A 13,375-nucleotide genomic window follows, 5' to 3' on the forward strand; every position below is an offset into this window, starting at 1 on the left:
GTCACCCGCCTAGTGGCTCCAGGCTCCCCTGCCTTCTGGGCAAAAGTTTCAGAGTCTCTGACCCAGGCATGGTGCCACATGTCGGTAATCCCAGGACTCTGGGGGTAGGCTGAGGCAAGAAAATTGGATTGCAAGGTTCAAACCCAGGTTGGGCAATGTAGTAACTTAGTGAGGCCCAGCTCAGCACTTAAAGGGGTTAGGGCGGGGAGCTGGGCATGGAGCTCAGTGTGGATGCCCTGGGTTCCATCCCCAATACTACAAACAAATAATAATGAGAAAAGAGCCCATATCTGCACTGTGTGGGCCACAGGTGTTGGAATTTAGGTTGACTTTGGCTGTGGAACGTTTATGTGCACGGGATAAGGGTCTTGGAGACGGATCCCAGCTCTGAACATTAAATGCATTGCTGCTTTGTACACACCGGCAAGTGGCCTGAACACAGCTAGCCTTGGTGCTCGCAGCTCCGGGGTTTTGCCGGAGACTCCAGGTCAGACACGTGTCTGTGGCTGCATAGGCACTGAAAAGTCTTCAGATCGGGGAGCATTTCAGGCTTCGGGTTTTCGAATTAGGGCCGTCCACCTGGACATCAGCCCTGATTATGGTGCTGCCTCGGTGGTCTCGCCATGGCTACAGCTGCTTTGCATTGGACACCGTGTGGAAGGCTGAGCTATAAGGCTTAGCATTTCCTGTTTTCATACGGAGCAGAGCTCTCGGTGGAAGTTTCAGTGTTTAACATGAAATCTTGCCTTTCTGCGAGTGGGTCCAATCCGCAGTCCGTGACGAGGCAGTGGAAGCCACTGTATGGGGGACCCTAGCTCACCCCGCACACACACTGCACTGGGCACCCGTCCCAGCTGCCACCTCAGACCTGGCTGTGTGACCTGCCGGGGCAAGGATCGCCTCCTTGCCGCCTCAGCGCTTCCCCCTGCGCTTGCAGCAAGGCAGTGGACGCCAGAGGGGCTGGGAGGAGCAGCTGTCCCCTCCGGTTTGGGCATAGCAGGAGAGAGAGGTAAGGCACCCGAGAGTCTTTAGTGTCGTTTTGGAGGGAGAAGGACACCCACGGACGCTACCCTGCTGCTGCTGTGGAGACCCCACCTCTCCAGGCCACGGCTCTGCTGCCTCATTCTGCCCACCTGAGCCCAGAGCAAGGGCGCAGAGCACCTGGATGCCTTTCTCCAAGGCAGGTGTTCAAATTTGAAAGGTGTATCACAGTAGAAGACCCTGCCACGAATCCCCTCCGAACACTGTCCTCTCATCGAACGCACCCGTCCCACCGTCCTCGCACTTTCTGCAGCAGCTCTGGGGTCCTCTTTCCTGAGTGTCCATACTGGCACTGTCCTGGCTGCCTTAAAGTCGTGAATCGATTCAAAAACCCTCCCATGGTCGTTTTGACTTTGGGGAGAGCCGGCCGTGGCACAGTGCAGACCTGGTGAGGCGAGGAGGACATGGCGCCCTGTTCCTCAGAGCCTGCCTTTCTGTGGCCTGCACTGGACAGCAGCATTCACCGAGTTTCTGATCAGACCTGGTACAGACGTGTAGGAGGACTCCAGCGCTGCTGCAGAGAGAGGCAAGAACGGTGGACTGAGTGTGTGTGAAGACAGAGCGGCCTTTTGCGGGGATTCGTGGCAGTGGTGTCTCACTGTCATAAAGTCTTAAACACTTGAACTTTCCTCACCACAAACCTGACTTTCCTATCCGAGGGACCTCAGGCCGTCTCTAACGCTGGTGATGCTTCCCTGACTCTCCACGGTTCTTGCACCTGGTGTCCTGGGTGGAGGAGTGGCCAGCTTGGCCTCTCCCCGAGTAGCTTCGCTGCTGCCCCAGGCAGCCTCCGGGTGGTGCTTCGTCCCAGCCCACTGCCCACACTGAGCCCGCTGTCTCCCCACAGGCCTCGGCAGGACGCGCAGGAAGCCCAGCGCTCGGGATGCGTCCCCGACACCCAGCACGGAGGCCGAGTTCCCGGCCAACGGCGCAGCCGACCGCATCTACGACCTCAGCATCCCAGCCTTGGTGAAGTTCGCCTACGCGGCCGAGCGTGAGGACGAGCTGTCCCTGGTGAAGGGCTCGCGCGTCACTGTCATGGAGAAGTGCAGTGACGGCTGGTGGCGGGGCAGCTCCAACGGGCAGGTGGGCTGGTTCCCGTCCAACTACGTGCTGGAGGAGGTGGACGCAGCCGCTGCCGAGCCCCCCGGGGTGCCCGGGCCGCGCAGGGCCCCTGGCCTGAGCCTGGCGCGGGGCACGCTGCACGTGGTGCAGACGCTGTACCCGTTCAGCTCGGCCACCGAGGAGGAGCTCAACTTCGACAAGGGCGAGACCATGGAGGTCATCGAGAAGCCGGAGAACGACCCCGAGTGGTGGAAGTGCAAGAACGCGCGGGGCCAGGTGGGCCTGGTCCCCAAGAACTACGTGGTGGTGCTGAGCGACGGGCCGGCCCCACACCCTGTGCCCGCCCCACAGCCCGGCTTCTCTGGGCCCTCAGCCAGCGGGCGCTTCGCGGGCCGAGAGTGGTACTACGGCAGCGTGACGCGCCACCAGGCCGAGTGCGCGCTCAACGAGCGGGGCGTAGAGGGCGACTTCCTGGTCAGGGACAGCGAGTCCTCGGTAAGTGCAGCCGGCCACACACAGCGGCCCTGTGGTCTGTGACGTGGTTACCCGTGTCACAGAACAGCTCGGGAACAGTTCCCCACGTTGCCAGTGCCCACAGGAACACGGTGCTCGCTGGGCCCCCCACCAGCTACAGCTCGGGCGTCTGGGGGTCTGGGCACTGCCAAGCCCCATTGAAGGGTGAGTCCTGGGGCCGCCTGGCCAGGTGGTGGAAGTGTGCCACAAGTAGGAGGGGCATCTGGGGCTGACATTAAGCCCACTCAGTACCACTTGGGAGAGGTCTGTGACTCTGCTTGCCTCTGCGCTTAGGGTCGTGAGCACCCGACCCTGTCGCTACCTGCTTTTTGGGGATAGGAGGGTAAAGTGAGTGTTCTGTCCCGGGCCCCAGGCATCCTCTTCCCGCAGGGAGAGGCCCTGGGCTTCGCTGCTTCCCCGCCTGCGTGCGAGGGCCACAGCCTCTGGCCGTGCTCTGTCTCTCTCTGTAGCCATCCAGTCCCAAGGTCATCACTGCTGTGGGCGGGACCACACAGCCCAGCTCTGACCCTTCTGGGCAGCCAGGCCTGTTCTGTGAGCCCCCGCCCCCGGGGATACTCAGCTGTCCCCAAAGCTGCCTGCTGTGTAGTGAGATCCCAAACTAGAGTTATACGTGCAGGGTCCAGTGTCACTGTCGCTCACAGGCCTGCTTCCACTTCTCAAAGGCAGAAGGTGGGGTGCGTGCGTGTGTGTGTGTGTGCCCAGCCACATCGCCCCACACCAGCTGTGCCACGGGTGCTGTGCCCGCGCAGGACCTGTGACAGGGAGGAGGTGCTCAGGCAGTCGGGGCTGGGTCTGACCTCGCCGTTGTCGGGTAGTGAGTGGACCCTCGGCTGTCAGGTCCAGCGCACCGTGATGTCTTGGCAGGCGCCAGGAGGTGACGCTTCTGAAGGTGGAAGGCCAAGGCCGCTTGTGGAGCCAAAGGGTTGGTCGTGGCTGGTGGGACATGCCACAGAGCAGGCCTCACGCGACGTCACACGGTGCCCGGTGCACTCAGAGCATGTCGGGGCCAGCAGGGAACTGGGGGTGCTTCTCCTGAGTGGCACACTGAAAAAGCACCGCAGAGCCAGCAGCAGGGTCAGGTGCTCTGCCCCAACTCCCAGTCTGGCGCACAAGCCTGGTTAAAGGTGCCGAGTGCAAAGAGGCTATGTGTGAAGACAGGGATCGGGCGAGCCCAGGAGGGGTAGCACCTCAGCCCGTTCCTGGTGTCTGTGTGGGGCGTGGGGGCGGGGCCCTGGAGAGGGTGCAGGAGCAGCGTCACCTCTCTGTGGGACACTGCGGGGCTCGTCGCTGTCTGAGCCCAGGACCAAGTCCTTTTGCACAGGGATGGGTTCCTGTCCCGGTTCCAACTCAGAATGTGAGCGGACTGCGCTGCTTGTCTTGTATTAGACTCACTTTCTCTGGATGACAGCAGTGCCAGTTGCTTGTGTTTAACCACTTTCATGGATCCTTTCTAGGTCCTTGGCATTCTGTTTTAACTTAGAAGCCGAAGTCGGACACGGTATGGGGACAGGGTGGCTGTGTGCCGAGTTGGAACGCAGGGCTGGGGCTATGCCTCGCTGGGACTCTCGGGCCCCACACGGTGGCATGAGTGTGGTCAGCGGCTCCTGAGGCCCCACTCTGGGTGACCTGTCCTGCTGGCCTCCCGCAGGGCTCTAGGCCTGAACAGCCTAGGTCCTAACCCTCCCAGAGCTGGGTCCTAACCCTCCCAGTTCCAAGGTGTCACCTGACGGACAGGTGGACATGTCCCTCACTTAGTGCTTTTCCCGGCTTCCGCTGCCCCTGCCCCATCTCTTTTCCTTTTTGTTTGGGATCACTTGGGGCATAGCCTGGCTTTCACGGCCGCCACCAGGCCCCGAGAACCCTCGGGTTTGTGGTCAATCCTGATACCACTGTGTGCAGCGGGGCAGACCTCTCTGGGTGGCTCAGCCTCCCCGCAGGACGCAGAGGCTGGGTCTTCGTACCACTTTCTTGTTGTCACGGGGCCCGGCATCCTGTGGAGGAGGGGACGACAGGCAGCCTGGTTCTGAGCCAGCACAGCAGTCTGGGGCCCCACCTTCACGATGTGTGTCACTCAGAAGCGTCCCGGCACCTGAGATGTAAGTGAGCAAGACTCTTCCCTGAGTGCAGCACTCGGGACTGAACCCGGACCCAGACACTGAGCTGCATCCCCAGCCCTTTTTTACTTTTTATTCTGAGACAAGCTAAGTCTCTAAGCTGCCCAGGCTGCTCTCCAGCTTGCTGAGTGCCGGGAGTGGAGTGCCTCAGCCTCCCCGCTGCTGGGAGTGGAGGCTGCACCCCCTCGTCTGGCTGGTGTATTTTGCATTTTAAAAGGCTTGCTAGTTTTCTCCTTTGAAGACTAAAAGCAAACCCATCTCTGAGTGCTAGCAAGCCTGGCCTTTGAGGGGACTGACCATCCGCCCCAGGTGTCCCTCAGACGCCCGTTGGGCTCCTTGGGAGAAGACAGACAGGCTCGCCTCCTTCTCCCGTGCTGTCTCCAGGTGTCGTTTCTCCTCTTCAGCTGGAAGGGCTGGTGCTGTTTCTTATCCTCCCTCGAGTCTCACTCTCGGCCCTGCAGCTGGGAGCCAGCCCTGCCCAGCCTGCCCAGCCCTGCCCGGCCCAGGAGCTGGGGCCCGCCTGCCTCTGCACTCACCGGGCCTTAGTGCGCATCCCCAGGGACACGGGGCTCTTTAGGAAACCCAACTTGATTTCTGCCCGGCTGTGCAAGATGCCAGCGCTTCGCTTTCTCAGGATGTGGCCACACCCCTCGCCCGCACAGAGGCGGGGCAGGAGGTCAGTCAGGAGCCCGACGGGGGCTGACGGGGGCTGACAGCTAGTGTGCCAGAGGTCCCGGGGGTTGTTCACCCCTGAGAGGCTGGGTCTCAGCGAGGCGGAGGCTTCCCTCCTACACAGCTCACTAGCACGTGGAGCAGCACGCTTTCGTCAGAGCTCGCACTTGCTTTGATAGAGAAAAACTGCCCTGCTAAGGAAAACTTAATGCATTATGTATTGGCCTCACAAAAGGTCGATGTGTGCATTGTGCCTCTTTTTACTTTTAATCTGTTCATATTTCCTGGCCAGGAAACAAAAGAATTAGAAGAGTTGCTCGGTAGTTTTTTTTTAATTATAAAATTTCTTATGAAAATCTCCTCTAACTACAGTTCCATCAGTCCCTTTTGGGGGTCGCACTGCAGTTCGCCCTGAATCCCCTTGGGCCTTGTGAAAACGAGGCTTGGGGGCCCCGCCCACCCGCAGCGTTCCCGTAGGGGCCCAGAATGTGCATCGGCAGCACATTCCTTTGACGACTTTGCGACCGGTCTCGCGCATGTATTATGCATTCATAATGGTTTCATGCATTTTATAGCAGTTATTAAAACACTGCTTCTGCACAGTACTGCATCCCCAGGAGCTGTAAAAAATGCTTAAACATGAAAATTAGGGCCCTGCCCTGAAGTTTAATTTCACACAGAAGTCTTTGCTTCTGTTGCCTTGAATTCGTCTCTTGGCTTTCTGCTAAACAGTTTTACTGTTTGAGCGTAAACTGGCAGCTGTGCTCCTTGTGCTGGGCTGGAGCTCAGCGGGTCCCGTGGCGGCCAAGCCCTGTGGTCTCCACGTGCCTGGCCTCCGGGAAGAGGCAGAGCGGGTCACGGTGCCCTGTCTTCCTCTTCTGTGTGCTGCGCCTGGTGCCAAGCGGCAGCCTTGGGCCGGCTTTGTGTAGTGGTTTGAACTACTCGTCGCGGCTCTCTGAGCTCAGGTGGTGTGGACTCTTCTGGAACTGCTCCATGCTCAGCACCTGCTTCCCAGCTGTGCCCAGGCCGTGGCTTCTCTGTCTTCACAACTGCAGTGAGTGGCCACAGGCCACGCTGCTGTCTGGGAGGAGGATGCCGAGGTCTGCTTGCAGCTGGTTCTTCCCACAGCCAGGGCACCCTGAGGACATGTCCTTCCCTGGAGGCTGGGACGCGCCAGCCACTCACATCCCTGGCCTCGGTGGGTTGTGTCACCCTCTCACCTGGGACCAGAGGTGTCTGTAACATCCGCCAGGAGAACCAGCCTCTTGAGACACTGAACACTGAGGAATGTTAGACTCAGCCCGAAAGCCGTTCCATACTCCAAAAAGGTTTGGAGCGAGTTTCACCTCTACCACATCCTGTGTGAAAGAAAATAAATGCCAGTCGAGCACCCCTGCCCCCAGTCCCAAATGCTGTAAAACCTGGAGCTTTCAGAGCCGCAGCAGGACGTCACAGTGAGCGCTCTAACCCACCTCACAGGCCTGTGCCTCAGTCACGGACAGCACGAGCCGCCTGACCCAGGCTATGTGTCAGGGGGCGCACGGGACGCAGGACCCCAGCCCGATTGAGTCCTGTGTTTAGATTTGGGCCCCGTCTCCAAGATGCCTCATTACGGGGTCCAAATCTCCCAAAATTGGAGGTTTCTGTATTTCCCAGGAAGGACACCCGGCCTGTGGAGTGCGGGCGTTTTTACCTCTTTTGGGGGGCGGGCATGTGGCACACAGAGAAAGCGGAATGGGGTGCAAGCTGTGGCCTGAAACTGCCAGACTTCTTGCCCGCTGGGTGGGAGGGTGGCCGGGAGCTGCTCCGGGCTGTGTGCAGCTCTGGGCTTGGTCACGGTCACGGTCACCATCGACCTCGTCTCACGTCACTGACGGCCCGCAGTCCATGCCCCACGCGTGGGCATCAGTGGTCTGCCCGGGCGCCTGCCACGCTGCAGGCCGCTCCCTCCACTGCTCACCCGACGTCAGCCGAGCGACCCTGCTATGTTGGTGTGGGCTGCACACGTGGCCCCCACAGGTCCTCGCCGCCACTGCCACGGGCGAGAGAAGGGTCGGTCATCCACGTCCAACTGAAACCAAAGAGTGACTTCCCAAACTGAAGGGAAAAATACTCTGAAAGAGTTTCCTTAAAATCCCTCAGGCCATTATCTCTAATTTCTGTGGAACTCATATAAAATTGATAGTGCACATTAGAAATATTTTTCTCTGAAATATTTAAAGGTGCAGTAGAAGAGAAAGACCTGGGTCAAGTAAGATCCCATCGCCTAAGCCTGGGGTGGCCCGTGCAGCTGACGCGCGCTGAGCCCGAGGACTCGTGGGCCTTGCTTGCGCCCCTCTCAGCCGCGCGGCAGCCGCGAGCGTCTGCGGCACAGGTCAGGCCTTCCCCGCGCCTGCAGAAGGCGGAGTCAGGCTTGCCCCGGCCTCCGACTGAGATTCAGTTAGCAGTGGGGTGGAGGGAGGAAGAGCTGCCGGCCCCTTCGATCTGTATTCTTCAAAACCGGAGTGCAGAGGGGAGGGAGGGTGCGGAGCTGCGGGCCAGGCACAGCCTTGCTAGGCAGTGTCTCCTGTGTGTGACGGGCAGGTGGAAGGGACGGATTTCTCAGACAGCTCAGGGAGGACGCAGGGCCACCCCGCCCTCGAGTCACCCTCACAGGAAGTGTGCCTGTGGCCCAGCTGGCCGCTGGAAGCGCATTTCTCACCAGCTAGCTGGTCCCTGGGCGGTGGTCATGCTCATCTCCCTGGACGGGGCACTGTGGAACGGTCCTTTGGCCATTCGCAGGAGAAAGTCACAAGAAATGCTTACGTCTTGGCCCCAAGGTGTGTGGTAGGAAAGAGCTTGCCCCACAGGTGGTCTCCAAAGGACTGGTGTCACCTGATCCAGAGATACCCGGACATTGGCATCAGACGGTGCTGCTGTAGTTACTTTTGTGTGTTTGGTTGTGCTGGGAGTTGAACCGAGGACTTTGCACTGCACTCCATTCCCAGACCTATTTTTACTTCTCATTTTGAGACAGTCTTACTGAGTTCTCCAAGCTGTACTAGAACCTGGGATCCTCTCGCCTCGGCCTCCTAGAGCGCTGGGATGACAGGGGCACCCTGCCACGCCTGGAGGCACACGGCCATTTTTGAAGGGCAGAGAAGAGGGAGGGCTCCCTGGAGAAGGGGCTGCTGTTCTGCAGGGGTCCCTGGTCCCAGACACCTGGCGCCGGCGCTGACTGACGAGTGCTCCTCCCAAGGCCACCCCCATGGGCCGCACCTGGGGCGGCAGCAGCATGGCTCTCCACGCGTTCCCGCTGGAGTTCCGCAACTCCTGCAGCGCCGCACAAACCCTTGAAATACTTCCCTGTGATCAAACATACTACCGTCAAACGTAGCACTGCGCTAAGCACAGTGAGCACCGTCCCAGTGCTGGGGAAGCAGCCCCACCCAGACTCCCTCTCCTCTCCAGCGGAGACCCCGTCCTGCTCCGTACCTGCGAGTTCAGCTCCCCAGGACCTCAAGTAAGCGGAGCCAGACAGGACTGTCCTCCGGTGACGTCTGTTCGTGCGCATCGTGTCTGCGGAGTCCGGCCGTGTGTAGGGAGTTGATTCTCCTCCCTCTTCAAGGCTGCCTGATAGTCGTTCTTTGGCAACATCACATCTTCTCTGTGCTTCCTCCGTGGGTGGACATCTGGGTGGAATGACCGTGGAGAACAATGCTGCTGTGAACATGGGCACCAAATGCAAGTCCTGCTTCCGTCTCCTTTGGGTGTCGGCCCGGAAGTGGAACAGCAGCCGCACTGGCTCACGTGCCCCGCAGCACTCGCAGGGCTCCGTCACCCTCCTCGCCAGCACGAGATGTTCATACATAGGATGGGTGTCGCCGTCTGGACTGAGTACCCAGCAGACCAGGGCCGCTCCGTGTGAAGGGAGGAGACCTCAGCAGCAGCACTCTGCAGTGTGTCCCAGCTGTCCCTCTGAATTTCCCTGCAGGGAGCGTCTGCGACACACTCAGGCCCCGGGCTGCTTTGCCAGTAAGTCACGTGGCCATCTTCTCGGGTGGCTCCCACTCGGCCAGTGTTGTGCCCGAGTGTGCTTCAGTCTCAGTCTGCGCCAGCGTTCCCCGAAGGACACTCAGGGAAACAGACCAAGCTGAAGGTGGGCTGGCAGGGAGCCGTGCCTTGCCAGGGAGCCGTGCCTTGCCAGGGCCACTTCCCAGTTCAGCAGGGCTGGGACGCGCGCTTGGAGAGCCCTGGCCCCCTCTCTGCACACCACGGTGAGGGCATCTGGTGGCGCACGTTAGGCACCCGGCCCCAAATCGGAAATGCTTCAAAGGCTGAAATCTTGAGTGCGGCATGAGGAAGTTCCACCCTGTGACACTCTGCCTCATGCAAAAATCATTTAAAATATGGTGTGAAATGACAGCCGCAGGCTGTGTGTGTAAGTGTGTATGAGACATAAATGGATCCCCGGTATAAAACGGGTCCTGTCCTCCAAATATCTCATATTGCAAATATTCAAAACAAATCCCAAGCCTGAAACACTCTGGTCCCCAGCATCTCGGCTAAGGGACACTCAGCCCTAGCACCTGCCGGTGTATGCAGGGTGAGGCTCGTTTCCATTCAGGTTTCCTGGGGAAAGTCAGCTCTGTGTGAGTTAAACACCGAGACTTTCAGTACTCCTACTTGGCCAACTTTGTTCTGCATCCTTAACTTTAAGGTTTCTGCTCAGGAGCCCATGAAATTAAAAACTGCCCTTCCTGCCTGCCAGCGTGGCTGCCGTAATGCACGTATGCACGCACCGCGATGCTATTTGAAGTGCCAGTCTCCCTGTTGGGAAAGTCATCTGCTGATCATCGGGCTTAATTAACACCGGGTGACTTATGTATTGACCACCCCCGCTCCTGCTCTGCCTCCCTAAACAAGAGGCTGCTTTAACTGTGGTTGATTCAGGTGCTCCTCACACCACTGCCCCGGCTCTAGCTGAGCTGCAGGGTAAGATCAGCTCCTCCTGTGCCCAGGGCTCCCCTCCCAGCATGAAACAGACTTCCACGGTGCTAATGGCATGGAACGCAAGTCTGAAGTAAAAGCTAAGGAAACTCGGAGGTTGGGAGGGGGAGCGGCTGTGCTCTGTATAGACCGCTGCACACAGTGTGTTTGGCATGGTGACCCTTGTGGTCCGGCAGGACAGGGACGTGGGCACAGGACCATGACCGGATGCCCGGCTTTGCCTGAGGGAAATACCCACTGGGTAGTACCTGAGTCCTTGGCTTCCATTCAGAGCCACATGTGGATGGCCACGTGGACAAGGCCGTGTCCGCCCCTAGCGGTCCTGTGAAGGTGGTCACCGTTCACAGCTGGCCACTGAGAGCGCCAGGCTGCGCTGCGTGGAACGTCGTGGCCCCCGATTCTCAGCTTGCCTTTCCTCGGCTTCAGTTACCCATACTCTAAAAATACCAAGTAGAAAACTCCAGCACTCAACAGGTTTAATGGCTCCCTGCTCTGAGTGGTGGGGTGAAGGCCCACGCTGTCCCCGGCCTGTGACTCGCTTAGTAGCCGCCCAGGTTATCGGACGGTCGGGTCGCCTGTTTGTGTCCACATTACTCGCCTTGCACTAAAAGCGACCCCGGAAGGCATGGACTGTGATGCGGGCCGTTCCTGTACCACAGGGCGGGTGCAGGGCCTCCTTGGAGCGGAACTGAAGGCATGAACTCCGGAAGAGAGGGGGTCCATGGGTGTGCTTAGCTCCCCTTACAGTCTGTGACTAGAACTGCTCTCTAAAGGCGTGGTCACTGTCTCTCTGTCACTGGATTTAGCTTGTGACGACGCTTTCTCCTGCATGCGGGGCGGGTGTCCAGGCGCCGAGGTTTCCGGCTGCGTGGGGTCTGGAGATCACCCTGTGGTGCAAGCTGCTGTGACCTGCGTGTGGGCCGGTTCTCAGGCTCCGGTGAGCTCTGTGACCCTCTGAGGAGTCAGGCTCCATCTCCCACCCGCGCAGCCTGGATTCCTAGGCTCTGTGGCCTGCGGCCAGAAGGGCGCCGCAGCCTCCTCCGGAAGTGTCTCCCTGTGCTCCCGAGGCCGCGCCCGGCACTCAGCCCTGGCTTTGCGCTCCCGGGACTGCTTGAACTTGGCCTGTTCTGGGCAGAGAGATGTGCACGTGAAGGGCAACACTGTGTCCACCATCTCTTCCCACAGGCAGCTGTGGCCCTGTGCAGGGGAGTCTCCAGGCCGCACCCCCGACTACCACCCTTGCGTTGCAGACTTGTGCCCCTTCTCCGATGCTCGGGTGGCCCTGGGGGTCCTGCAGGAGGGACACCGAAGGGGGCAAGCAGCTGGGTCCCCAGGGATGCAGACAACCATCAGGCCCAGGGTCTCCACAGGTGCTGCCGGAGCTGCACCCTGCAGGCTGCCTGGGCCCCGAGCCAGAGAAGCTGGCAAGGCTTGTGTAGGGCACTGTGCCCCCGGAGCCTGAGGGCACAGCCAGCCAAGGAGGACAGGGCAGCCCATAATGCTGTGTCCAGCAGTGGGACGGGGACGCGGCCACAGTGACCCTGGAGGGCGGCCCTGGCTCCCTGTCCTCTCCGGGCCTGTGCACCCTGCACCACCACTCAGTCTAAGCTGCCGAGGCTTCTGGGCCTTGCCCGACTCCACCACCACCAGTGCACACACAGACGCTCATGCACACCACACACACTCCTCTACAGGCACATGCGCGTGTCCAAACATGCACACACTCATGTTTGCACACAGGCGCTCATATGCACATAGTCATTTATACATACACACTCAGGTACACATGTATGTACTCATGCATTATACACAGTAACATGCACTCATGTAGATACATATATACACAGCCACACATACATGTAGACACACAGTCACACTCGTTCACACACGCATACATTCTCACATGCACACTCCCTCCCGGTCACACACACCTGCACACACACAGTCTCCTCCCTGCCTGTTCTGGTCCGGCAGAGCCGCCCCTCCCTCGTGGACCCCAGCAGTTTGCAGCCCCCTCCACACACACCGGCGCCCCGAGAGCTGGGTACTGTGCATGGTGCCCGCACCCTCGCCTCGGCCCGGCAGCCCCGTGTGCAGTCTCCCCAGGAGATGGCTGGTTGCTGTTTAGAGAATTATTTTTACAAAAAGCATTCTTCACTCCGTATCCTTCCTGCGTGTTTTTCAGTAATTGAAATAAAAGGCCAATTTAATAAAAATAATGGTAGATTTCTAAAATACCCTCAGAGAAGGGCAGACACCCACGTCACTGCTGCACTGAAGCGCTTCCCAGCTGGTGACTGCGCTCTGTGCTGCGGGTCCCTTGGGGTGTTAGGAATTCCGCTGAGAATATGCCCAGTTGCCCCGACCTTTATCCTTAGGGAGCTTAGAGCCAGGAAGTGTTTGAGGCTTCATTTCGGGCAGGAGTTGGAGGAACCGGGATTTGGAGCACCATGGATCCTTTGAGGTGTTTAAAGTGTGGGAAGCAGAGTTCTGCATTCCAGTGCGGCTGCCGCGCCGTGCACTAACTGACCTCGCAGGACAGCGAGCGTGCGTGCATGTGGCCGGGCGTGCCCCACAGCGCTCCCTTCATCGGGCGGCCTGTCCCCTGGGGCCCTGGTCACCTGGGGCTCTGAGCCGCCCGCCCTGCCCTGCCCTGCCCTGCCCTGCCCTAACCTGTCCTGACCTACCCTGCCCTGCCCTGCCCTGTCCTGACCTACCCTAACCTGTCCTGACCTACCCTAACCTGCCCTGACCTGCCCTGACCTGCCCTGACCTACCCTAACCTGTCCTGACCTACCCTAACCTGCCCTGACCTGCCCTAACCTGCCCTGACCTACCCTAACCTGTCCTGACCTGCCCTGACCTGCCCTGACCTGCCCTAACCTGTCCTGACCTACCCTAACCTGCCCTGACCTGTCCTAACCTGCCTGACCTGCCCTAACCTGCCCTAACCTGCCCTA

The 13,375-nt window shown here is 59.5% G+C and overlaps 1 protein-coding gene across 1 annotated transcript in view; it reads left to right on the forward strand.

The window, feature by feature from the left end:
* Nucleotides 1-13,375, forward strand: part of Nck2 (NCK adaptor protein 2) — a 105,085-nt gene that overhangs the window by 91,038 nt on the left and 672 nt on the right. The window contains exon 4 of the mRNA XM_005400789.2: nucleotides 1,889-2,601. Coding sequence (XP_005400846.1) covers nucleotides 1,889-2,601 — 713 coding nt within the window. The remainder of the gene's footprint in view (nucleotides 1-1,888; nucleotides 2,602-13,375) is intronic.

Source organism: Chinchilla lanigera, unplaced genomic scaffold (genome assembly GCF_000276665.1).
Source record: "Chinchilla lanigera isolate Chin_1 unplaced genomic scaffold, ChiLan1.0 scaffold00069, whole genome shotgun sequence".
NCBI classification, from domain to species: Eukaryota; Metazoa; Chordata; class Mammalia; order Rodentia; family Chinchillidae; genus Chinchilla; species Chinchilla lanigera.